The sequence below is a fragment of the Acanthaster planci genome, linkage group LG20, assembly GCF_054643075.1.
Source record: "Acanthaster planci isolate LZ-2023a linkage group LG20, COTS_SCS, whole genome shotgun sequence".
NCBI classification, from domain to species: Eukaryota; Metazoa; Echinodermata; class Asteroidea; order Valvatida; family Acanthasteridae; genus Acanthaster; species Acanthaster planci.
The window spans coordinates 6,907,214-6,931,047 of NC_141796.1; the positions used below are offsets into that span (position 1 = coordinate 6,907,214).

Sequence of the window (23,834 nt, forward strand, 5' to 3'; positions counted from 1 at the left end):
GAAATCAATTCTGGTGATATTTCCATGATATGTCACATCACAAAGGTCAGATGTAACAGGGACACAAACAGTCACACTATTAGACCCCAAATTTATAGAATGACCCATGTGACACCACTCTTCTTGAAACGAGAAAGCTATCCCATCCACCGCTTCTTGGTGCAGCTCAGCAACCTACAGATTATTGTTGAAAACCTGTCGATTCATGCGAAGGCTGCCTGCCTGCCTGACCCGTGTTGTTTCTTTAGTCTGTCAGTACAACTTCAATGACCAGTCTGGTGAGATCCAGAGCCCAACATCCTCCAGCCACTACCCCAACCTCAGGGAATGTAACTACGTCATAACCGTGGAACCTGGCTATGGCATCCACCTGGTGTTTGTCGAGTTTGTTTTGGAGGGTCCGGCACCTAGCGGAAAATGTGAATATGACTACGTCCAGGTGAGCGTATCTCTCCCTAAAAATAGCCCAAGCAAATCCTCTGATTTCAATATGATTTTACATACACCCTGTGGGCTAGGGTTAAAACTTGCTGAGAATCTCTTCTGATATGTGTGCCAAAAACTCATTTCAACTGATTCACCAGGTTTTTCATAGTCGGATCAGTCCCATCTCAGTTATTCTGCTGTAAAATGTTAATCCGTCCACCACAAAGTTGATTCCTTTTTGGATGTCACGGATGGCTATAAAAGCACTTGCCTGTCAGCACTGTGGCACGAGATCAACTTCCACTCCGGGTCATATGTGAGTATTGAGGTTTTGTTGATTCTCTGGCCTCGCCCCAATCACTTGGCTGTGGCTTAAACACAGGACTTCAAAGGAACCAGCTGTAGCTATTACCTTTTACTCTGCATTCCTTGGATTCACTTTTAGTCTCTGGCTGTGCTAAGTCATCAGATGTGCGTCGTTTGGCAGCTGCCTATGGCACCATAACGTGCCCTCTCTTCGACCATGTTGTGTTTGTATCATTTTAATGCCACCTTGTGACTGTGAGAACAATTAGCCCCCAACATAAAATTGAAATAAACCCTCCCCTTTCTGCAGATCGAGGATGCTGTCTCAGGTACGTCAGACAAGCTCTGTGGCACCAAGAGTCCCTTTGAGCGACTGATCAGCACCAACCAAGTCAAGGTGGTCTTCAAGAGCGACTTGATTGTGTTTTACAAGGGCTTTAGGGCCACCTATGAACAGGTCGACCTGAGCACTCGGTCAGGTAGGCAAGAGTGCGACATCACATGATTTTGTTATTTTCCTTTGAAAAGTTGGTATTTTTTGTTCAGGACTTTGGGCTAGGCATACATCATTGTTTTGGTGGTGCGACCATTATTAAGCACCTTGCACAAGCCATCTGGGATTAGCAAATAGGCTGGGCGGACAGCCTGGTTCCCACCTCGATGATTATTGAAAAGTTCAGCGGACAATGGACAGTCCGGGACTAGATTACCTGCATCCCCTGTTTTGTGCATTTCGACTTGACAAGGAATGACAAACATCAACCAAGGACCCTCTTTTGTTAAAACATAGAGACCGCAAACCAACTTCAGACAATCGCGTCAGTACACCCTATGAAATTTCTCTCAAATAGAATGTTTTAGTTTGGAGAAATTGTCACTGCAAAACCAGTTCCCAGCTTAAGACTGTTGACTCTGTATCTGTCATTTTGTTGCATTAGTGGTGCTTTTATGACATTGCGTTCAGTTCTAACTTTAGAAGGACTCTAAGGTCTTTTCTTTTATTATCACATAGATTGCGATAAGGACCTCACCGCTCCATCTGGTGTCTTCACAACTCCTGATCACCCTGCCAACTACCCGCTGAGCAAGGAGTGTCGGTTCCACATAGTCGTGGCTAGCGACCAGCGTGTCAAGATCACATTTTCCGACTTCAGCCTGGAGGGCTATCAGAATTGTCCCTACGACTTTGTTGAGGTAGGTTTTCATTTTTTTACATTTTATAGATTCTACTGCGGTCTTCATTATTTTGTCATCCGAATAAACCGCAAAAAGAATTTGGCAGTTGGACGAAATACAATTGTGGCACTGAATTTCTTCCATTTGATAACTAAAAAACCTAAGCCTCTCTTTCTGAATGCGTAACACTACAAAAGGTTCTCCAATACCTGAAGAAATACGAAAAAATTCCACATTGGGTGATATTTGTGCCTATTTCTTGACATCGTATCATCCACCTCATTGTCATTTTCCCCCTCAGGTATCGGACGTTGGCAAGAACAACAAGGAGAAATTCTGTGGCAGGAAGCCCAGCGCATTCAGCTGGACGTCAGAGACAAATGACGTCCTCGTGTTTTTCCACAGTGATGACAGGACGCCCTCAACAGGTTTTAGTGCCTCTTACGAGTCTCAGCCCCTACCGATACAGGCTGCCGTGAACACGGGTAGGCCCATAATGCTTGATGTTTATACCTCTCTTCTGGATACGATATACTTTAAATACTCAATACGAATGATGTTTTGTAACCCTCTGGAAGTGGGCAATGCACCTGCACTGAATGTGAATGAGATAAAGAATAGCTGGTGTGCTTTTACATAGCAATGATGTCATTTTTGTGGGAATACATCTCGTGGGTGCACATTTATGCATGGTTGAAAAACCTGATTCTTCTTTGTCACTGAGGGGACAGCTCTCTTCAGAGAAGATTGGCAGTTGAATGGGTTGCTAGTCATCAGATTCTTGTATGGTCCTTCAAAAGCAAGAATTTCACCAGAAATAGAAATATGAAATATTGCAGTGAATGGGGGGGGTAGGTTGACTTGAACAGGTCCATGGTTTCCCTCTCTTAAAAATTTTTAAAAGAATTTTTAGGTTAGGATTACCTTATCTGTGTTGCAGGAAAATGTAAAATATCGTAGGTCAAAATTTTTGCTGTGAAAAAGTGTTCAAATGTATGAAAAGACTAATTTGAGTTACATGTATATATGTTTTACCATTTTTCTCAGCAACGGGGAAGTAAAGGGATATCCACTCATGGCATGTTATGTACACAGGTGGTCCTGTGTGGTGCTGCCATTTTTATGCATTCATAAATGATGCCCGTGTCTGTTTATTTAGCGCAGAGAGCCGTTCAGAAGGGATGAGTTCTTGTTTGTCTCTTGTAACGTATCTAGGTTGTTACAGTGACTACAACATCATACTGAGGGCCGGCACCGGCAAGCTGACCTCGCCCAACTATCCCCGCGATTATCCGCTGAACGTGGACTGCAGGATGCGCATCGAACTTGACGATGAGAAGCTGTGCCAGATCACATTCACTGACTTTGAGCTGGAGGATGAGACGAATTGTGGCTACGACTACCTGCAGGTAGCTATTAACGCCCCACTGTCTGTCCCATGAAATAAGAAATGGGTTCTTGTCCAAGCCTTGGCTTAAACTCTTGGCTACTGATGTCGGGAGTCTATGGCCACATCTTGTGGCCGTGACTATCTGCAGGTAACTATCCCCCCACACTCCTGTCAAACCTTTAGATCAGAACTTGGTTCTTGGCCAAGTCTTGGCTACGAATCCGCCTACAGTTAGAAGTCTTTTTTTATCCATGATACCAAAGTGACACAAACTCCGACTTTGGGCCCGGAGCAGAAAACTGGTCCACATTGGGAGCCTCTGGAGTCATGAAGTTCGACTACGGCAAACCTTGAGCTGCTGATGCACTGAAATTTTCTTAGCAGAGAAAGAATGGAATCCCTTGGCTGCACCTTGATATTAAACATGACTCTGGAAACTGGCTGCAGCCACAAACCATAGACTTGCACCACAGACTTGTCATCTTGTGTGCTTTCGGCACTATTGAAGAATGCCAGAGCCACTTTTGAGTTGAAGGCCTCAGGAAGAATCTTGGACAGTGTTTAAGCAATAGGAATCCTTAACATTTTAAATTCTACACAACGTCCATTTTCATCATGCCAACCTGAAGTGGCATCAAAACAGAGCTCAGTTGCCTCCATCTAGAACAAAGTAAACTCAAAAATGGGTCCTGTGACTTGTGACTAATTTTCAGTGTGGGTTACATATGGAAACCAGGCTTAACATCCTGTCCTTTGTACTCCTTCAGCTGACTAGCATTCCTGACGGTGACACCGTGGCCTATTGTGGCCAGCAGACCACACCCTTCACCTGGCAGTCAAAATCGAGCACCTGCGAGGTCCTCTTCCATAGTGATGAGTATGTCCCTGCCAAGGGCTACCAGGCGATGTACGCCTCCGTGGACTCCTCAGTGCAGGGCAGTGCTGCACCAGCCCAGCTTGCCGTAGCATCGGCCTGCGACCAGCAACTCGGAGGTTCATCGGGGACCTTCACCTCACCCAACTACCCAGGCAACTATCCTGTGAACACAGACTGCACCACCACCATTGAAGTAGCCGACGGCTACCGGGTGAAAATTGAGTTCCAGGCATTTGATGTGGAATGGCAAGACAGGTGTGAATGGGACTGGGTTCAGGTAAATATTGGCACAAGGAAATGACATAATCTAACAAAGTTTCCTTCAGAATGGGTAAGGTTATTAGCAGGATGTTATTTTTTTTCAACAGACCGGGAAGTCCGCCTTTGATTGCCTACTTGAGACATTTTTGTATAGTAATAGAGAACATATACATGAGCATAAACATTCCTGTATGCCTTAAATTTTTTTGGCTTACTTGTGAATTTGATAGGTGAGAAAAGCACCGGAGTCACTTCCAAATTGTCTGACATCATTCCATTCAAAAACGTAAAACATTCATAAAAAAGAAACAAACATTAGAAAGGCACTCTCGTAAATTGCTGTATCACTTGCACTGTAAAATATCTCCTTTATGACAAAGAGTGGTTTATGGGAACTTTACAGTATATGTCTAGACTTAAAGAATGTACAATGTACTCGGTTTAACCTCTGGAAACACACAGGTGGACAAATTTGCACCTGCGGTTCTCGGAATGATACATCCTCCAAAAAGAGTTTCACGGGACACCCAAAACCTACTTCTCAGATGTCCCCATTTACTCCCTTGTCACAAAATTATATTGAAGTGGAAAGGTTCAGGAATGTCAGGGTTGAGGCTAATTTTGTGGGAACTTTGTCGTTCATTTCTCGTTCAGATTACTGACTTGGGCACACAGGAGGCGACCAACTACTGCGGAGTGTACTCCAGTGGTCTGGACCACACATCGACCACCAACATGGTTAGTGTATTGCTACACAGCGACAGCTGGGTTCCTAGGCCAGGGTACTCCGCCAAGTTTACCGCCTTATTACAATAATTCGTAAAGCTTAGCAAAGGGCATACATATATATAATTTAATTTATTGGTTGATTTATGTATATTTAAATGCTAAATATTACAAAATCTGCAATGTTAATCATTAATTTCAAATGTATTCAAAATAGTTTGTGACATTGTGAAAGAAAACTCTCATATTGGAGGCTTGTGAATAATGTTGACTACAGTTCATTGTGCACAATTTAGAGGTGACATAAACTGAACTGAAAACAAATTACAAGGCCTGTGCCTACTCTGTCAAAATCTTGCTGGCAATATTCTGAATGAGAAGAGCCAATGTGCAGAAATGTTCAAACCTGTCACCAAGTAGGGCAATAACAAGGGTGGTTTTTCATACATAGGATCTGTATGTGTTCTCAATTCATGCTCAGTGAAGAGATCAATATACACATATGTATTAGTGTTTCTATGAATTGATATCAATGCTTTGAATCATAATTAAATGTTTGTTTTATGTAAACCACTAGCGAACTACTTGCTTGTGCCACATTGAAACAATACATGCACACAATGCACTACATGTACAATGATCCAAGTTTAATATGCCCCTAAAATAGAGCTATTCTCAAAATGGAAAAATATGTATCATTCTGTGAAATGGTTCAGCTAAATCAGGAGAAATGTACATCAATTCATTTTAAGATTTAATGTATTTTGTTCATAGTTTTGATAAAAGTCTTCTGGACATGACATGTATAAGGATTTTTTCCTGTACCTGTGATTCTTCATGCATCTTGTGGGTTATGACTACAAAAATAGAGCAAAACCATAATGCTTTACACTTAAGCCTCATTCAACGTTCCACTTAGAATTCTTGTGCTTACACTTTAATCCACCGTTAAAAAAATTATTTTCTTATTCATTTAAACAATGCTACATATAAAGAAATAAAAAAATCTATTAAAAAGTAAAATGTTTGGGTTGTTAATTTCTCTTAGTACTTCAAAATGTTTAGTAGAGCTGTCTAATAATTTCACAATTTTCAATCAATTTTAAATTTATTCTCAAGTACATTTTCCTTTCATTGAACTTTACATATTTATTAATCAATACAAAAATTTCATTTTGTTTGAAGCATCCTCTTTTCAATATCAAAATGTTTAGATTTACTGTTGTGAAGATGTGCACTTGACAGTGCTGTTGCTAGGATTTTACTAGTGGGGGTACCAGTTTTCAATGATATCCTTTTTGGGGCAAGATTTTGTGAGCCTTGTTCAATATCCATTCGTTTTTGGGGGGGGGGGGGTTACTGGGGGCATCGGGAATTTTGAGGGGCATGTGCCCCAGGCCCCCCGTGGCTACGCCACTGAGTGTAGAGGTCAGAAGGTCGAAGAGAAAGAGACAGGATAACGGACAGAGAGGAAGGAAAGGGCATCAAGTCGATAAGAGCAAATGATCAGTTCTGCAGTATGAATTTATACATGCCAAAGGAAGAGTTATTTTTCAGGATTCAACATTATTTCTTCAAGATACCAGTAATGTTTGAGGCATTTGTCTGCAAGTTTCACATTAATTGAAATTGAGAGCATTTGACATACATAAAAGGAACAAGCTCTATAAGTTTTCTTTTGCAGCCAGTATTGGGTTCTTTGCATATTGAATCAGCAACTCGGTTGATTTGTGGCACATGTATTTTTCGTGGATTCAGGAATACAGTAGTTGTGAACTATTTATTTTGGACTTGATAGCATCTAGTTCAATGGACCTGTAATATAATGGGCATCACGCTTCGTTTACACGTGCACTCTCCTATGACAGTGAGGTGGGATGCAATCTGTTAACCCCAATAGGAAACTACACAGCTTGACGTAATTATGTTTTAATTCTACTACAAATGAAAATGCCATTAGTTTTATGCTGTCTTGGATTTTATTTAGCAAAAATGGTTGACAGAGCTGGCCTGCAGTCTAAGCCTGCAAGATCTCTAAAACTCGGGTATATTTAGAAGATTCTTAAGGCCTGAGTTTTGTCTCTGTTCCTGCCAGGATCACACATGTTCTAATGGAAGCTAAATCACAGACTTGCACGGCATAGGATTTTTGTGCAGTGGAGGCTTGGCCGGTGGGGTTCGAGAATGTATCAAGTGCTGTAGAAACCACAGTAATTGAGCTGCTGTGTGGGCTCTGATACCACACTACTAACCCATCCTAAGGGTCCACACCAAGAAGAGAAGTGCAGAAATGAAGCCCATCCCAGCACTGGGTGTGGTAGCTGTGGACACAACCAGTTCGAATTTGAACTCCACAGGAGCAGTCTTCTCGTTCATCCATTGTCGGGCGCGGTCCGTCTTCAGGAGAGGCCCCACCTCTTGGCGTATCCTCTTGTTGTAGTGGTTGTAGTATGTCAGCTAAATGAAAATCAAGGACCACTCTATTTAAGTGCATGTTGCTCCCTCAAATGAAATAACTTTAATAGTAGCCTTTATTTATAAGTCATTGGTGGTCAGTTATCCGTGACTGCAGAAACACTAGTAAAGGTATTGAGGGAGCTGTAACGAATCAAACTTTCCAATAGTTATCCACTATCTTAGGTATTTCCTGGTACAGAATTTATAAAAGAAGCATAAAGCTTGGTACATGTAAAGACATGTTTCAATTCGAAGGCAAATCACAACACATGTGCTGACATCACAGTTCATGTTCACCAGGTCAATATGCACAGGGAATTGGCCTTGAAAAAGGAATGATGATGTGAAACAAAGTATTAACCAGCGTTCATTTTGAGAAGCAGGTTCAAAGATTAAAAATCAAGTTGACAGAATGAAGTTTTCCTCGACCCCATATATTCATCCAAGTGCATAATTCATCATCTCAATGCACTTGGAGCAACTGTTACACAGGTAGCTCTGTTGTAAACATACCAAACATTGGCACCTTCAGAAAAGTGAATTGTATTTGAACACAAACGAAGCTATACAAGGTAGGATAATTGTGTTTTCCTTCTTTCTTGTTGGCTGACAGCCAAATACTTGACTATCATAATGTTACTGTTAACATGAATGTTTAAAATGAAATGTAGCTGAGACTTTCAGAGAGACGAAAACTTTCCCAATCAGCATTAAACAATCACAAAGACTGTTCCTTACAATATACATGTATATCAGAGACACAGGTATCTCCAAATTTTCAACTTTAATTTCATTCCATGATACCTTTCATGTATACATACATGTATATGGACCTGTTTAAAGTTGTGCAAATCATAGTCCTAAGAGACAGCCCTCACAAGAATCAAATCAATGACAAGGTACCTGTTTGGGTGTCATCAGGCCGAAGTCAATTAGATTAGGCTCGAAGGGCACCAGAGAAATCATCTCAAAGGTCATGTACTTGTAGGTGTAAAACTGGTGCTGAAATGAAAACATAGTGAATGGACATCGTTACCCTCTTCACTACACAGCATTAGTTTTTGAGTGGACAGACAAGTACTTTTTCTCGTCCCACAAACATATAATGGGCAGTTTCACGGGAAAGGTTGAAAAATGAAAAAATGGATATTGATGCTTTTTTCGATTGGAAAACTTTGCTGAAACTTAATGCTTTTTGCCTCACATGGAGTTTTACATTGTTGCAATCTCCAAAAAAAATTTCAAGGCCTTACGCATTATGGTTCTCAAGATATCAACTAAAACAGGTGCTAAAACACAAGATTTGGAGTATCATTCAAATTTTCTAGAAAGTACAATTGATGTGAAATAAAATCAAATGGTAGTAGAACTGCCTGGTCTCACGTGGACATTAAGATGTGGTCCAAGAAAGTGTATACCAAATTTCATTGGAATTGATTGACCATTTTTGACACTGTTTTGAGTGAGACATCGGTTTGTTAGTTAAATGTTTTTCTGAACATGGTATTTCTTCCAGAATGGAAAGAAATGAAATGTAACTCATTACCCATCAACACAACACTACACACTCTAGTAACCTAATATCAAAATATTGTACTGCACTGATCACAAGTAAATAAGATATAAATGCTCATGAATATGCCATGCAAATGTTTGTTAAAAACATCCTTTCCTGACCATGGCATCCCATGATTTGCAGAAAGTCAGAAAAATTGTTTTTGAGGCATTATCTGGTAGCTTGGCATAGACTTACATGATCAAACAGACTATAAAAGAAATCGGACTTGAACCGTGCTTGGTGTCATGGCACTGTCGTTAAACTTCACTGTCCTTTCCTGAACATTTAATTTAACACAGTACCCAGTTAAGCCACTGTTGCTTAAATTTGATGGAATGTGCTTCCATTGTAGAGTTTGTGTTTTAACATTAAAACCAATTAATTGGCCCAAAAATCCTGGTATTTTGTTTGGGGGTCATTTACTGCGACATTATGTCCACATAATATGAGTAGTATATGCCCATATCAATTATCCATCTAATTCACACTTAATCAAATACTTATCAGAAATTGGCTGATTTACAGTTTCATACAGGCAAACTCACAAAATTAATGCATCGGTTTGCCTTAATTTCAGTAAGATAAACTATTTTAGACAAGTTGTGGGGTATTAGAGTGTTCAGGAAATGACACTTTTGTAACAGGTTTGAAACCATCTACCTACACGAGTTTTAAACATTACACTCTGTGTTCACAGCCATTTCATTGGTTTTACCATAGAGCTCTGTGGTTTTACCTATGAAAAATGAAACAAGTCAGCTTATCAGGCACGGATCATGTGTTGATCACTCTTCAGTTGTTTTAATTTTATACATTTCTAAAACATCCTTCAGTATAGTTTTCACCATGCATATGTATGCAAGAAGCCATGTTTCAAATGGTTTTAATCCCTGCCTGAAGCCAATAGTGCACTGTTGAACAAGCAGCCTTAACATGGCAGAGAAACTGCAAATTAAATTTAACTGGGACCTCAGGACGAGAAAGAAATGTCTGAAGAAGGGGCCTTGCAGGACAACTGTGTATTTAAACAAACTGAAGGAAGAAAGCCAAGTGATGTATAGTATGAAGAATACAAAGCAAAGGAAGAATAAAAAGCAAAGGAGAGAAAGGCGAAAAGCTATGAAAGTTTATGGCAGAAGTAAACTTGCTGAGGTTGATATTCTTTAAATGATAAGTGCAAATAATTTGTTCCTGCACAGTTTATGTATTCATACATGTACGTATATATGTATATTGGTACATTTTCAGAATATTTCAGTTAATTATTTGGAAAATCCGTGCTGGGTGGCACAGCCAATTTGAACCCAAGAGCTGGGCGGAAATTTACAGTACATCATGGCTAGAACGCTGGCATAGTAACATAATTATGTGGACTATATAACACATGTTTTCTAGTTTTATTTTGTACTTCATAGCAAAACATGTTCAAGTGATTATACTGATCCTGTCTATCTAATTAACTTTATGATAAAATTTCTTTATAGGATCAAACTTGATGAAAGGTAGTATTATGTTGAAATTTTGTCCTTTCCTGAACAAAATGAACCGTTTTCATAGCATCAAGAGAGGCCACCATAACTCTTGAATGCAGTAACATAAAAAAAACAAGTCTTTGATAGCTGTTCTCCCATATATGTTGCCCTTGGACAAAGGAGAGTATACTGAGCAGGATGCATGATTTTCTGAATTAGCAGAAATGACAGGTGGTGTTTTAAGAAAAAAAGAGAGTAAAAAACTTAATTTTCCCAAAATATAAGAAAATATGTGTTATTTTTTTTACAGCATAACTTGTATTAGCATTGAAGACATGAGTACTGTGGTGGCTGTCAACGAATTTAAGGCAACCCCAAACATGTCTGGAATGTGGAAATAGCAGTTTATGATACATACTTTCAGTTGACAAAGTTTATGAAATGCCAAATGCAAAGTGTCTTGAAATTAAAACAGGAAAAGGTTTAAGCCTTGAAATTAACATTTTCTGTTACCTTTATTCATACACTTACAATAGCCCAACACGGTGTATTGATATAAGAAGTTTCATTTTTGACCCCTCGTGAGACTTTTTTGCAACCTTTTCCGTGAAACTGCCCTGATGAATATGCAATAGCGTTTAAAGTATGCAAAATGAGTAGTAGAGCATTAGCAATTACAGTACTTCCAAGGTCTATATAGTGGGGGTTCCGATGTGAATCTTTTGGGAGAAAATATACATGCATAGGATTGAAGTCCAAGAATCTATGAAAGGAATTATAGGCTTGGACTCGAGTCTGACGATGCAGATACCCACATCTCTTTCGCACCAGTGTCACCATGTGTCCTAACTCCAATACTCCTACTCACTGGTCAGAATTTTAACCGCACTGCCTGTTGATCTGTTTGCAAGCAACTCAGAGAAGGCATAAGTAGCCACAACACTAGTCAGTAACACTAGAGTGGACACAGACATTCGGCTGGGCCAGACACTAATTTTAAGTTTAGTGTCTTTAGCCCAAGATTGTTTTGGGTGAAGCAGAAATTTTCCATTAATTTAAGGCAGTGTAAGTAAACTATGCCCTTTAAATTTGACCATGTTTCAAAGCACAAACATTCCTTTATAAATTCATCCCCGAAAGTCATATACCCCCTGATCTTTTTCTTCGCTTCAAAAACTCCTGCAACATATTTGTTAGCATACTATACTGAAATCCGAATGCATTACATGGGAAAGAAGAGTGTCTGATTTGCCTATTCTGATCTTTAACTGCATTCTTCCTCTAGTATCCCCCTATCATTATCATGATCATCATCATCATCACCATAAGCTCAATTGTCTTTCCTTGTACTTACATCAGTTTCAGCTTCCACAGACATCATTACGTTCTCTATGCGGATTCCAAAATCCCCATCTTCATAATAACCAGGCTCTAGGTGGGTGAAACAGACATTAAAAAGCTCTAAAAAGAAGCCAGCTTGATAAAGTGTTTTCAAGTGGGTTTGGTTGAAGAGTTGGTGCAAGTGAACACAAATTTACAGGCACTGTTATTAGTGTATTATGGACATGATATTGGACAGGCTGAGGTTATCTTACCAAGAACAGTGAGGTGGGGGAGGATCAAGTCAGGCACCGAAACCGCCTTGTCACTTATTATATGGGCACAAAACAACTCTTCTTCAATGAAAATACAAATGTAAATGCAGGTAGTACTGTTTTCCCCTTTAAACTACATCAAAATTAAAGAGATAGACCCTATATATTATTTCCCTTCCAGCAACAAGTACGTAGGCCTAGTTCCTTTAAACAGAAAGGCTAACACATACCATCGGAGAAGAACATTCCAACTTCAATAGGTTTCTCCCTCGAGGAGTATCCGAGACTGATCCTCGCTGGCCCTAAAATGGTACACATGGAAAGGAATAAGTTGAATGCAGACCACCGTTGAAGAAATCGCGTTTTTGCCAGTTTTTCTTTCAAATACTCCACTGACTCTGAAAATCTTCACAATGACAAGTACGACAGCCAATAAACCACCGGAACATCGAACAACATGCAACAGAGTCAGATATTCTATAGAAGTGTTTCTATGTAATTTGAATAATGTAGACTCACGTTTGAGGATCGATTTTAGAGACAAGCTACGACGGAGACCAGATTTACAAAGCTTTGGAAGACCGCTGAAGAGAGAGTTAATGTAGCGGAGGCTGGGGTATAGCCCCCTCAAGAGTTTCAAGACAAAGACACCTATCGTGGCTGGGGGATACAGCCCCCTCAAGAGTTTGCTTGCATGCCCGATAAAAACGATAGCATCGCCAAGCCTAGGGCTATATGTAACACTTTCTCAAAGGTTGCATGACTTCCTTAAGCATGATTACATCTGGACATGGATAATGGCTTGAAGAAATTTTCTCTGTGTTTCAGAGTCCAGACACGACGAGTTGTGGTAAGAAATTCAAAATTAAGTATAAAAATAATCAGTCCTGAAAAAAGCCTGATGGTCTGGATCAAAGTGGAAGATCAAACCCACTCGAGCTTGCCCTTAGCAGGCTATTGATTAAACTGAAAAGTAATGGCATAAAATTCATTTCATATTTTAGTTCTCAACAAAAATGTGTCAAACCTTCGTGCACATTCAGAAAACTGCCAATGCCGTGACCAGTTCCATGTCGGTAGTCAAGACCATTACTCCAGAGAGGGTTCCTGGCGATCACATCGAGAGCACGGCCTTTAGGAAAAAATAATTATCAGGTGATAACTGTTGTAGCCTTGGATTGAATGTTACAAAGGCATGGTATTTACAGCTGGTACAGCTGTTAAAGCCTACCAAATGAATTTTCTCAGAAACTTCGGGACAGCTACTACGGGCTTACCCATGGTAAAGGGAGAGGACTGCATGTGGTTAAAAAAGGTCTGCGACCTATGGATATCTCAGGAGCCACGGATCGCCTGTGACATTAAAAGCTGCAAGCCCACACTTGTCCAACCCATTGCATCTTGTTCTTTTAATGAACACTCCTATTGGGGCCTGTTTGTAATGTTACAGTAAATAATTGGACTGGAATAAAAACTGATAGTAGAGATTTACCGTAAACATTTGAGCGAAAGTTGCTTGTGACCAAATCAATATGCCCCATAAGGACGCGGGTATAGGCTTCCTGCAGTGAACAGCAAAACGAAACCTCTGTTAATTCTCACAATTTTACCATTAAATAGGTCTGTTTGAGTTGTTCCATTTCAGATCTGAGTGATCAGCTTTGAATTCAGTATCGGTAGAAACAATTCCTCTGTATTCATTGGTTTCCTTTTCTTCATAATGGCCTGAATGGTATAATTCCAGACCCTATTTCGTAGAAAAGTTAATATATCCACTACAGATGTCTGACTTGTCGAAATGAATCCATTGAGATAGCCCATTAATTACTTTTTGGTTGTAGGCCTATTTACCTTTGTTTTTGCCTTAGGAGTTCCAAAATGAAATGTACGAGTTATATCGGTTGTTCCAGAGCTGCAATGTAACGCAAATTAAGACACAAAGTGGTTAAGCAAGTGAAAAACGTTTTCCTGGTTTTAATTTATGAACTTATTTTGCTGGGTATAGAGAATAACGTGGATACATTACGCAACGTATAAAAAGTTTCAAAGGACGTGTCGTTAATAGCCTTTTCTCTGTTTTAGCCATGTGATGCTAGTTTAAGGTCGAAAGGGTGGTCACAAATGGCAACCTTAGCCATAAGAATGATTTCGTTATTCTGTAAACTGACTTCGTGTTTCATGTTGCCCAAACGTATCGTACTTTGATCAAATTTGATCAAATTGGGTTGAGACAATCCTGTGAGAGAGAAAGAAAGCCAACAAGAAACTCACAAATACTGGCCACCAGAGTCCAGGAGGAGTGTGCTCTTGTCCGTGATGCGCACATTGGTTTCTTCGGAGGAGCTGCCGTACAATTATTTGTTAATAATAATTAACATAATTCCCCAAGGAAAGGTACTGTACTTGAGTCTTCACCGTAGTTTTGCCTGTTACTAAACTACATTCGTTGGCATCCGTCGTGAAAAACCTGAAGCTCAGGTTTGATATGGTTTATAGCTGGTGTAATAGCTGGGATAACTTGCGTAAACGAAAAGAAAAGAAAACCATCCCATCAGCTTAGAGTGTGTTCACTGTTTTTGCTTTCATGCATATAGCATAGATAGTTAATGTCACGTCAAAAAGTTTTAATGAGAAAGCAATTATCACAAATGTAATACATGTCATTGTAATAAGACCAAACCTGTAGTGAATTACTGCTGCGTTTGCGCCGAACCCAGAAATGGTTCCAAAACTGAGTGTGTCAAACTCTTCGTCGTCTCTAAAACACAAAACGGGCATGGAAAATTGATGTGCTTCGATGTAACATAAGGCATGGTGTAGACTCGAGAAGTTTCCACTGTACCATAAGGACCCAGTTGTATATATCACTATTACATACAGTTCATCCTCATTGCTAAGTAATTTTAAGGAAATATGTGTTACAGATTAAGCCCATAGAAAGCCCTTTTACTTTAGGATTGGTGTGTGCTGTTTCATTCTGTGTTTGTAAAGGGGGTTAACTGCATAGGCCTATATCACGTACTCGTGTGCCGCACAAAATATCAATTTTAGGCATGAACTATCTGTTTGAACATGTACCTTATAATGGCGCAATAAATAAAGCGACTTACTTTCTGAATTCATACGCCATCCTTTCAACTTCCAATTCTGTCAATGTGTCTGATCCAATTGCTGGGTCCTGGCGTACATTTATACAAAAAAAATAACATTTTGGTATTTCTTTGGGGAGTAAAGTCGAAAAATTGGCTACAAGTGCTTTAGTAATAATGCATATCTAGACCATTCTTGCGCTGACTTTGGACAGCTAAGCAACAATAAAAAAGTAACTCGAAATTCAGAATTCGAATAGCGTAAATATAAGGACATTGTCGAAAAATAACCAGACCACCTCCGAAACGACTTAGGTAGAAATTTATCAAAACAATAAACGTGCTAGTAAACTCTTAGCAGATTAAACGGAACTTCTTCCTTCTTCCAAACGGATTTCTTAAACTACTGTGATATAATTTTGGAGTATACACCTCCGTATACTCAACTATTAAGCTCGCATAATGCATTTCTAATCAACTCACCTCCAAGGCTGAAAAGGTCTCTTGAAGCCAGCCTCCCAACTCTACGAGGGCCACAGAGTCTTTAAGCTGTTCAATTGAGGAATCAGTTATATTAATATTATTGTTGTTGGATTTTGTGCCTCGAGCACGTATCAGCGGTATAGGCTGGTGCCGTCCTGGCGGCCAGCACCGTCGAATAATATAGTAGAACAACCATAAACCAGCAGATGGGATATATCGACCTAAATAAAAAGTTTGCATCTTATCTGCATTATAAACACTCCATTGATCAACTGTCTACGTCCTGTTGGACATCACACAAGAGGCGACCAAACAGACAATCCAAACCTTCACTGTCTGTCATCGACAAAGTTATCACCAGTACTACAGTCTCCGTCATCAGGTAGACTTACGTGAGCTCGTTTCATGCCCTCAATTTCCTTCTCACTTTTCATGGCTTTCATTAAGAGGATCGGGGATTGAGACATAATCTGCTTTTCCTGGGTGCAAAATCAACCAAAGTAAAAATGTAAAAAATTAGCATGAGCACTGGATGATAACCATTAGCTTGTTGATATTTCCGTTATTTTTCGAATCGTTTGAAATGTGAATAAAATCGAAAGCAATCTGTTCCTTCGATGATCTGAAGAGCGAACATTCAATGCATTCCACTACACTTGGGATTTCTAATGAACGATTTCCATGCGAGTAATTTTGTATACCCAAGGCAATGACCATCTCGTAGCTTATACTCGGGTATCTGTTTTAAAAACCCAAAGTAAGACATGAAGGCCCGAGTTGATTCAATTAAAGAGACCCTACTAATTTGGTCAAATGTTCAATCAAGAATGGCTAAAAAATTAAAGAAGTTGATTTTTTGGGATAAAATTTCTTCATGTTTTCAAGAGTCTGGGCTGTTTAATAGCAATAGTGTTCTTCCGCAGGGAAGCCTTATTTTTAAGGATTCTGTTTGTCATTTTTGCCCTAGATGAGGAGTGGAGGCTTAACAACCTACTAGTTACCTCTGGTACTCGTTCATAAATGGCGTAGCTAGCAAGGTCGCTGAACCATATCTTCTTGATGCTATCTGAATCGCCCAAGACTTTTAGATCCGGAAGGAACTGGCTGTAGTCCAGAAACTGGGTACATTCTGGTAAAAGGTCATATGCAATCTGATCCTTAAAAATCATTTAAAGTAGGAACTGTATTCTTGGCCAATATCTAGACACCACCATTAAACACAACTGCTTGAGAAAGGATACAGAGCCAGATTTGAAATTTGTAACGATGGTAAAACTCCACCTGAGTCAGTCGATTTTCTATGCTTCAATTAAAAAAGGATGCGGTGTTCACGTCTTTTCAGTTCTTTCGTATGACAGTTGTAAGGCGAGCTACTTGACGCGTGCATCTTGTGTGAATTAGTACATTAAGGAAAGTAGAGTTGAAGGAGAGAAATTAGAGGAGGTTGTGTGGAGTTGCATCCTGGGACTTCTAAATAAGATGGCATAAGTGAAGCCTGGCAACATCAACAGTTTTTTTTATTATTTACCTGCTCCAGTACAGCCTGTAGCTTCCAGGTGATTCAAAACTTCTGAGGTAGCTCGCGTGTCTCGTCCATTTACGTACCATCTGTCGTAGAAAACGATTTAGTTGACATTTTGTTGGCAAAACAAATTCTATCAATAATCTTACTCTTTTTGACACGATTGTCAGGTCTTTATGGTACTAAATGTTTATAAAGAGTTTTTAAAGATCACGAATAGCCACAATGGATAACATTAAAGCTAATTTCCCACCTGCTTCTAATCATACAAGAGGCACAAGCGTAGAAAGAATTTACTTTGCAACAGCGGATACCAGCCAAAGTGAAATGCGATGTAATTACTTTGTTTCACCTACACGTGGAAAGCTATCTAAAATTGGCTGTTATTTTTATGAGGAATCATTTCAACTGTGGGCCAATTCGAAAGCGAACACTTACTTGATGGAGTCTTCCGTGATAATCAGATAGGATATGATCATGGGGTTATACGGTATATCTCTGCTCCTCATGTTGAACAGCCCTGAGAGGAATCACACAACAGCAAGTTGTAATTATTGTAGGTTGTGTAATTGTGGTTAGTGCCCCGAAACCTTTGCTGCTTTGAACATCGTTTTACTAGGCGCATTCTGTCTGAAATCATGCCTGCATATTGGTATAATATTGTTACGCAGGTTATCAGTTCGTAAAGCACAAAACATCTTTCGACAGTAGTCAAATCATTTGTACACATTGAGGTAAATTCGAACGTTCAGAGTCGTAAATGCTTTAAATAACGCCTTATTAACTCCCACCGTTTTTTGTGACGATGAACTCGATAATGGACCCAATCTCAACAAGAAAGTTACAAAGCCCGCCAAGCGAACTTGATTCAGTATATTACAATAAATGCAAGTCGATTCCATTCAGCTACTCACAGGCAGTTTCGTCCAAAGCACTAATCACAAGCACATCTGCTGCGTCCGGTTCCAGGTTTTTCATTTTAGCGCGAACATTTTCGTTCCCCGGGAGAGAAAAAATCTTCTGCTTCCACGTCTCTCCTATTTGTGAAAGGAGGGATCAATCAAAAGGTCGACTAGTTGTCGGGTGGTACATCAATAATAGAAAAAAATGAGGTTTAACAGGAAAACAATTCAAGATTAAGATTTGTAGATTTCCTTTCACAAAATCGAAAACTTTCCCCGGTGGAAATCATTTTACCGTACGAATTGGCAATTTTTTTGACATGGAGCCAATATATCAGCCATTCCTTTTCATGTAAAATAATAGTCTCTTATAGGTTAATAATAAGTCCTACTCATTATTGGCTTGTTTGTATTCCGGTTTTGAACATCTCTGGATAGTAAACCCAACTGTCTCTTGGGTGATGCTAAAAGAAGCGAAATTCTCTGGCATCCCTCGTGCTACACTTTAGGTGCATTTATTTCGTGACATTACCCGTATAGATGGTGGAGTCTAGGATCTTCAGAGGTTCAGTCGGGTAGCTTGGCTGTGGTACTTCGGTGTCTTGAGACCAAATTGTATCCACCAAATTGGTAGTCTCAGACACCATGAACAGTACTTTGTCCTTCTCAGCAGCAAATACACTAATGTAATTTACGTAATCAGCTGCGATTGGAACAAAAGACATCATATTATTCTTAGAGCCAAGGAACGCAATGAACAACAATGAAAGCAGGAATGCAAGTCGAAGGTATTACACCGAGTAGACGGATAAGACTGAAGACTAAACGCCACAGCTGCCAAAAAGTCACAGAGACTGTTCACAAGTTTATTTTCTTCCTTTTGAAAGACAGATTCAGAAATTTATCGAGAAACATAGGAAAGTTTGATTCAACGTTTTACAAATAACGGTCAAATTTACACATAGATTGTCGGGACTAAAATAAAAAAGAATTACGTACTTGCTGATATAACAGTAGGGTCAAATCCGATCCTGCTACCATTTGCCATGTTTTTGGCAATCCATTCATCAGGATTAGGAACATCAGTTAAGCCTGTCAATAAGAACAAACTTGGCGTAATACCGATGTGCTGAATTCTGACCACATTGCTTGCATGGATTTGGTTGATAATTTATTTGTATGCATGGAATACTGTTCCAGCATTTAAACTGAAAGACTGGGTTACTAAAGTGAGTGCAATCAATAATCATCACTGCTACAAGCTCTAGCAACGCTGCACTAATTAATGCCATTGTAATCATGGAAATTTCCCTATCAACCACAAACCAAGATTGTCACTGTAGTCGTCATCGTATGCTGGACAGTGTGAAAATGATCAGTAATGAAAATTATCTTTATCACAGTCATAGATGCATTTTAGCAGACACCAAACCACAGCAGAAACCACTGTCGTCGTGATGGTTAGTCGAAGCATCGCGAACATCATCACCGTCACGAAAAACTCCGGCACCTAGCGTCCATCGCTGTCAATGTTATTTTTGACGTCTCAAGGATACTGTTGCTTTCAACTACTATTTTCTAACCTTGTTTCATAAGGTTCCAGTTGCAGTCCAGCTCTCTCTCTGCCTGCACAAAGTATCTCCCGTCTGTCCAAATATATGCACCGTTTGTTGCCGTCACTATCGCAAATCCTGCAGTAGGTGAAACAGTAACGACCATGCATCTATGTTCACTATTCATAAGAAGGCTTGACGGGAACATCTGGATGAAGCACTTGCTTAGTTTCAAAATGATGAGTCACCGTCGTACAAAAAGTTAGCATTATGAAAATACATTATAGCTTGCCATCTAAATAGATGAATGTTTAATGAGCCGATCCTTCTGCGTCCCAATCAGAAACAAAGCTCGCGAAACTGAACCACTTCCTCCCCTCCTTTCAAAAAAGATGGAGACAAATGCTACTACAATTTATAATAAAAAGTTAAAGTTTATCTAAGAAACACGAGTAGGTAACAATGCTGTAGATTAGTCGTCTAGAATATTTGTTTCACAGATAGAAAGGTTCTCCTCACCCGATAAGTCGACGACACAGACGTTTGAAAAGAAGCTTTAGCATATTGGGCCTGCAAAGAGATTGCAATGCAGCTTGTGTTGGCCAGAAAAGAGTTTTTCTTTTCTGTTTGATAAACAGCCTACCTGCAGATCCGCTTAGCCCAGATATGTACGTCCTGCGCTCATCATGCTCTGAAACATACTCACTCTGAAAAAGTATCATCGGTGGTTACTAATCAAACTCTCAATATATACATGTGTATACTTACAGTGTAAATTGAATCGAATTGGCTTTTGCATACACGTACATTTATTGCCTATTTGTTATCACGCATGGCCTTTGTTTCGAGGCAAACCCACACTTTTATGGACTTACATAATCTACCTCATTGGAGCTGATATAGTTTACATGGTCATGGAGCAACTTCTGACAAATTGAGAGGTATAAACCTTTCACGTCATCGATGGCTCCAAGTTAAATTCCCCCTTCTGTTCAATGACTGACTACATAGTACAGTTATTTTAAGCAGCACCCTCTTCCCATCAGTTTACCCCGTGGGCATCTTCCGACGGTACGAGGTAGGCATCGAAGTTGTACTTGGCCATCTCCACTCTCAGAGCAGCAAGGCGGGTCGTGGTGTCGACTACCGTGGGTGGATACACCTGTATTGGGTGTAATTGTAAATGAAACACGATATTCTAAAGGTGCTTTTCAATATGTACGTTTTAAAGGTTCGTTGCGCACAGGATGTGTTCACGCGCTTCACTTTCACGGACATAAAAATTCACTCCAGAAGGGTGGAATAAACCACTTTTTACCTGAAGGCGTAGCTAATAACTTCTGGTTGACTTTAGCTAAGTTAACACGCTTCCCGATCTGAATATCACATGTTCAGCGCAGCAGGGTCCAAGGTGTCATTTTACATCATACGAGTAATTTTAATGCGAATAAAGAACGAGGTGCCTTTCCATACGTACGTGTACTTTTTTGGCTACACAATGCGTTCGTGGGTTTCACTTTCAAGGACACAAAAGTCGACTCATTAACATAACACGCGCGTGCGTTGCATTCGACCGTCAGAATCACCCATCTAGCGATGTTGACGGACACGCAACGTTTTGTGCAAATGTTGACGCGCATGTGGAAAGGTGCCTTTAAACTGTTGATTGGTCGATAGCTGTCAGCTGACGCCATTGCATCGGGTAGGGCAGGGATGCTGATTGGTCACCGTATCAAGGTTGAGAGGTGACAGTGTTGCACAATTTAACCTAAACTACCTCTCAAAACAGCCTGCATGTTCAGTGGACTAAATTATTATCTATAGGTATCCACAACAAAACCCTAATTTTTAAAGTAATGGTAATCTTTCCAATTACCGGTGTGGGGGAGTCACAGTCCTTTGTTTCATCAGCTCTTGTCTGCCGATGATTTGTTTGTCCAGAGAATGGTGCCAAATACTGATCTATCTCCTTCCCAGTCATAGATATCGGACTGCTCATCACCATTACACATCCTGCTGAATTATAAATATACTTTTCCTGACAAAACCTCAAGGTAAAAGTTTTATTAATGGGACTTCAAATTGTACATCTTTTCCGTGTCAACGAAATACAGTGGTATATGATGGATGCACCCATTTATATATATAAAAACAGAGAGAACGAAAAATTTCAAGCAATGACAGGTTGAAAATGCAAGAAAGGTTGAAAAGAAAATTACGTCTACCACAAAAGACGTCTTTTCATGTTATGAAGTCATCAATCCTTGTATAATATTGCTCAAAAAACAACTTTAACATTTTAGTAGTTATGTGTAGAGAAATTCGTCTGTTTTACTCGAATATCAATGCACGTCCAGTTACCTTGAAAGTCCATGAATGCGACTTTTGTTGTAATAAGTAGTTTGGTTGTTTAAGATACACTCTACCAGGTCTAAATATATCAACGCGTTAGATCATTCAGTTCCCAAGTTCAAGCTGAAAAACATCTCCCTTATGCCTAATAACGATTGACTCACCTGTTAGTTGATATCTGAAAGCACGCAGATCTCCAGATCAAGATTTATGTAAGTGCGTGATTTCAAGTTGATATTGCAAATTTTCTGGGAGATATTCCGATGTATAGATTTGCAGATTTTTTAAGCATTTAAAATGTACCGTACTTCATTAATCAAGGAAGAATTCTCTTCACTCTCTGCAAAATTGTTGCCCAGCTTAAAATTTGTTAAATCCCAAAGTATCAACTCCTTATCTGCTTGAGTTCATAGGATGCATACCACATCTGTCATAGGATGACAGATGTGTGAGTTATTTTTATCTATTGCTGCTTTTACGTTCAGACTTTGACCGGCATCTTACATAAATACGGTTTTTGCTATGCAAACATGCCTGTCGTACGGGCTTCTCTCTAAATGGCTCGTGTTATTTTGTAGAACATAGTCTATACTGGTGGAGTTTTGTACTTAAATGAATAGATCAGTCCAGAATATATTCAGATAACTGTGCAGCCAGAAAGAGAGGATTCGTTGTACGAAGTGCTTGTTCTACACATTCGACACAGCCCTCCCCCACCGCAACCGGTACAACGGCAGCTTATACCATTATAAATGGTTTCTTGAAAGTGCGTAATGAGAGTTCAAAGATACTCCTTTCTCTCTCCTCACACAACAGGAGAATTGGTGACAATTAGACGGGAACAAGGAAAATGGACGTAAAAAGAGAAAAGAAATGAATATCGCCAATTCCCTCGAGAACGTGTCTAAAGTGACTCGCCTCCAGTCATGGCCATTTTGTAAGAACCAGTCCCTCCAAACTCCCAGTAAACAGTAGCATCGACGAGTTACATAGCTCAACATGAGACAAATCCCATTTTTAATCAACATATCCCTTTTGGTCTTTAAACTGACTTTGTGGTGCCAACTTTCATGGAACTAACCTGTGAGCAGAAGCACGGATGCAAACGACCGCATACTTCCTGACGCCATCTTCAGTGTATGGCACAGAGTGGTACCTGTCCGAAAATGGTCACAAGCACGGCAAACAATGACATGTTTGTTTTTTGATATTCTTTGTACACCTTTGGTCAATACTTTTATCAGACATATAGATAGTGGGCCTGTTCGTAATGTGCGTCAATAGACAATTATACAATAGAAACCCGACGGGGTTTCGGCCTCAAAATATAATATAGTTGGGAAATGCGATTGGTTTAAGGACACGCGGAACGCCCAGTGGCGACTGCTGTCTAATCTCAAAAGGACTTTGACTTAATCGGGTCCTACTTAAAAAGTACTCTTGCTAACAAGGCGTAAAAAGCTTTTATTCGCTTTAGCAAATCAAACAAAACCTTCATTGTTTCCAAAACTGCAGTCCCACTTTACCCAAGATATAATATTCACAAATCTTACAGTTCCTTTCAAATTCAAACCATTTCTTCATTCCAATTAATTAATCACTTTGCGTTACTGTAAAAACTATCGACTACGCCGTAGATCATTCAGAATGAAAACGTTTACCGTTTAAAACACAAAAACCAAGCCAAGT

The 23,834-nt window shown here is 39.7% G+C and overlaps 2 protein-coding genes across 4 annotated transcripts in view; one reads left to right on the plus strand and one right to left on the minus strand.

Moving 5' to 3' along the window:
- LOC110978472 (cubilin-like) overlaps positions 1-6,185 on the plus strand; it is a 28,384-nt gene extending 22,199 nt beyond the window's left edge. For both annotated transcript variants that reach the window (XM_022233498.2, XM_087130583.1), the window contains 7 exons: positions 249-439; positions 1,043-1,211; positions 1,745-1,926; positions 2,210-2,393; positions 3,124-3,317; positions 4,066-4,452; positions 5,091-6,185. In XM_022233498.2, coding sequence (XP_022089190.2) covers positions 249-439; positions 1,043-1,211; positions 1,745-1,926; positions 2,210-2,393; positions 3,124-3,317; positions 4,066-4,452; positions 5,091-5,252 — 1,469 coding nt within the window. In that variant the 3' untranslated portion in view covers positions 5,253-6,185. The remainder of the gene's footprint in view (positions 1-248; positions 440-1,042; positions 1,212-1,744; positions 1,927-2,209; positions 2,394-3,123; positions 3,318-4,065; positions 4,453-5,090) is intronic.
- A 324-nt stretch (positions 6,186-6,509) lies between these two features.
- On the minus strand, positions 6,510-23,358 carry LOC110978468 (xaa-Pro aminopeptidase 1-like). 2 transcript variants are annotated; one of them, XM_087130585.1, is made up of 23 exons: positions 23,227-23,358; positions 21,670-21,806; positions 20,845-20,955; positions 20,437-20,500; positions 19,824-19,931; positions 19,240-19,332; positions 18,773-18,943; positions 18,253-18,375; positions 17,777-17,858; positions 17,345-17,424; positions 16,818-16,945; positions 16,209-16,295; positions 15,817-15,882; positions 15,355-15,422; positions 14,925-15,002; positions 14,516-14,587; positions 14,096-14,156; positions 13,737-13,806; positions 13,272-13,376; positions 12,475-12,546; positions 12,004-12,080; positions 8,523-8,621; positions 6,510-7,619 (listed from the first exon to the last, which is right to left on the minus strand). In XM_087130585.1, exons 1-23 carry the CDS (start codon positions 23,273-23,275, stop codon positions 7,410-7,412), a joined length of 2,211 nt encoding a protein of 736 aa, XP_086986711.1. In that variant the 5' UTR covers positions 23,276-23,358; the 3' UTR covers positions 6,510-7,409. The 2 variants fall into 2 exon arrangements, with proteins under 2 accessions (XP_086986711.1, XP_086986710.1); XM_087130584.1 differs by having other exon boundaries at positions 21,670-21,809; positions 23,227-23,350.
- Positions 23,359-23,834: the final 476 nt, after the last annotated feature.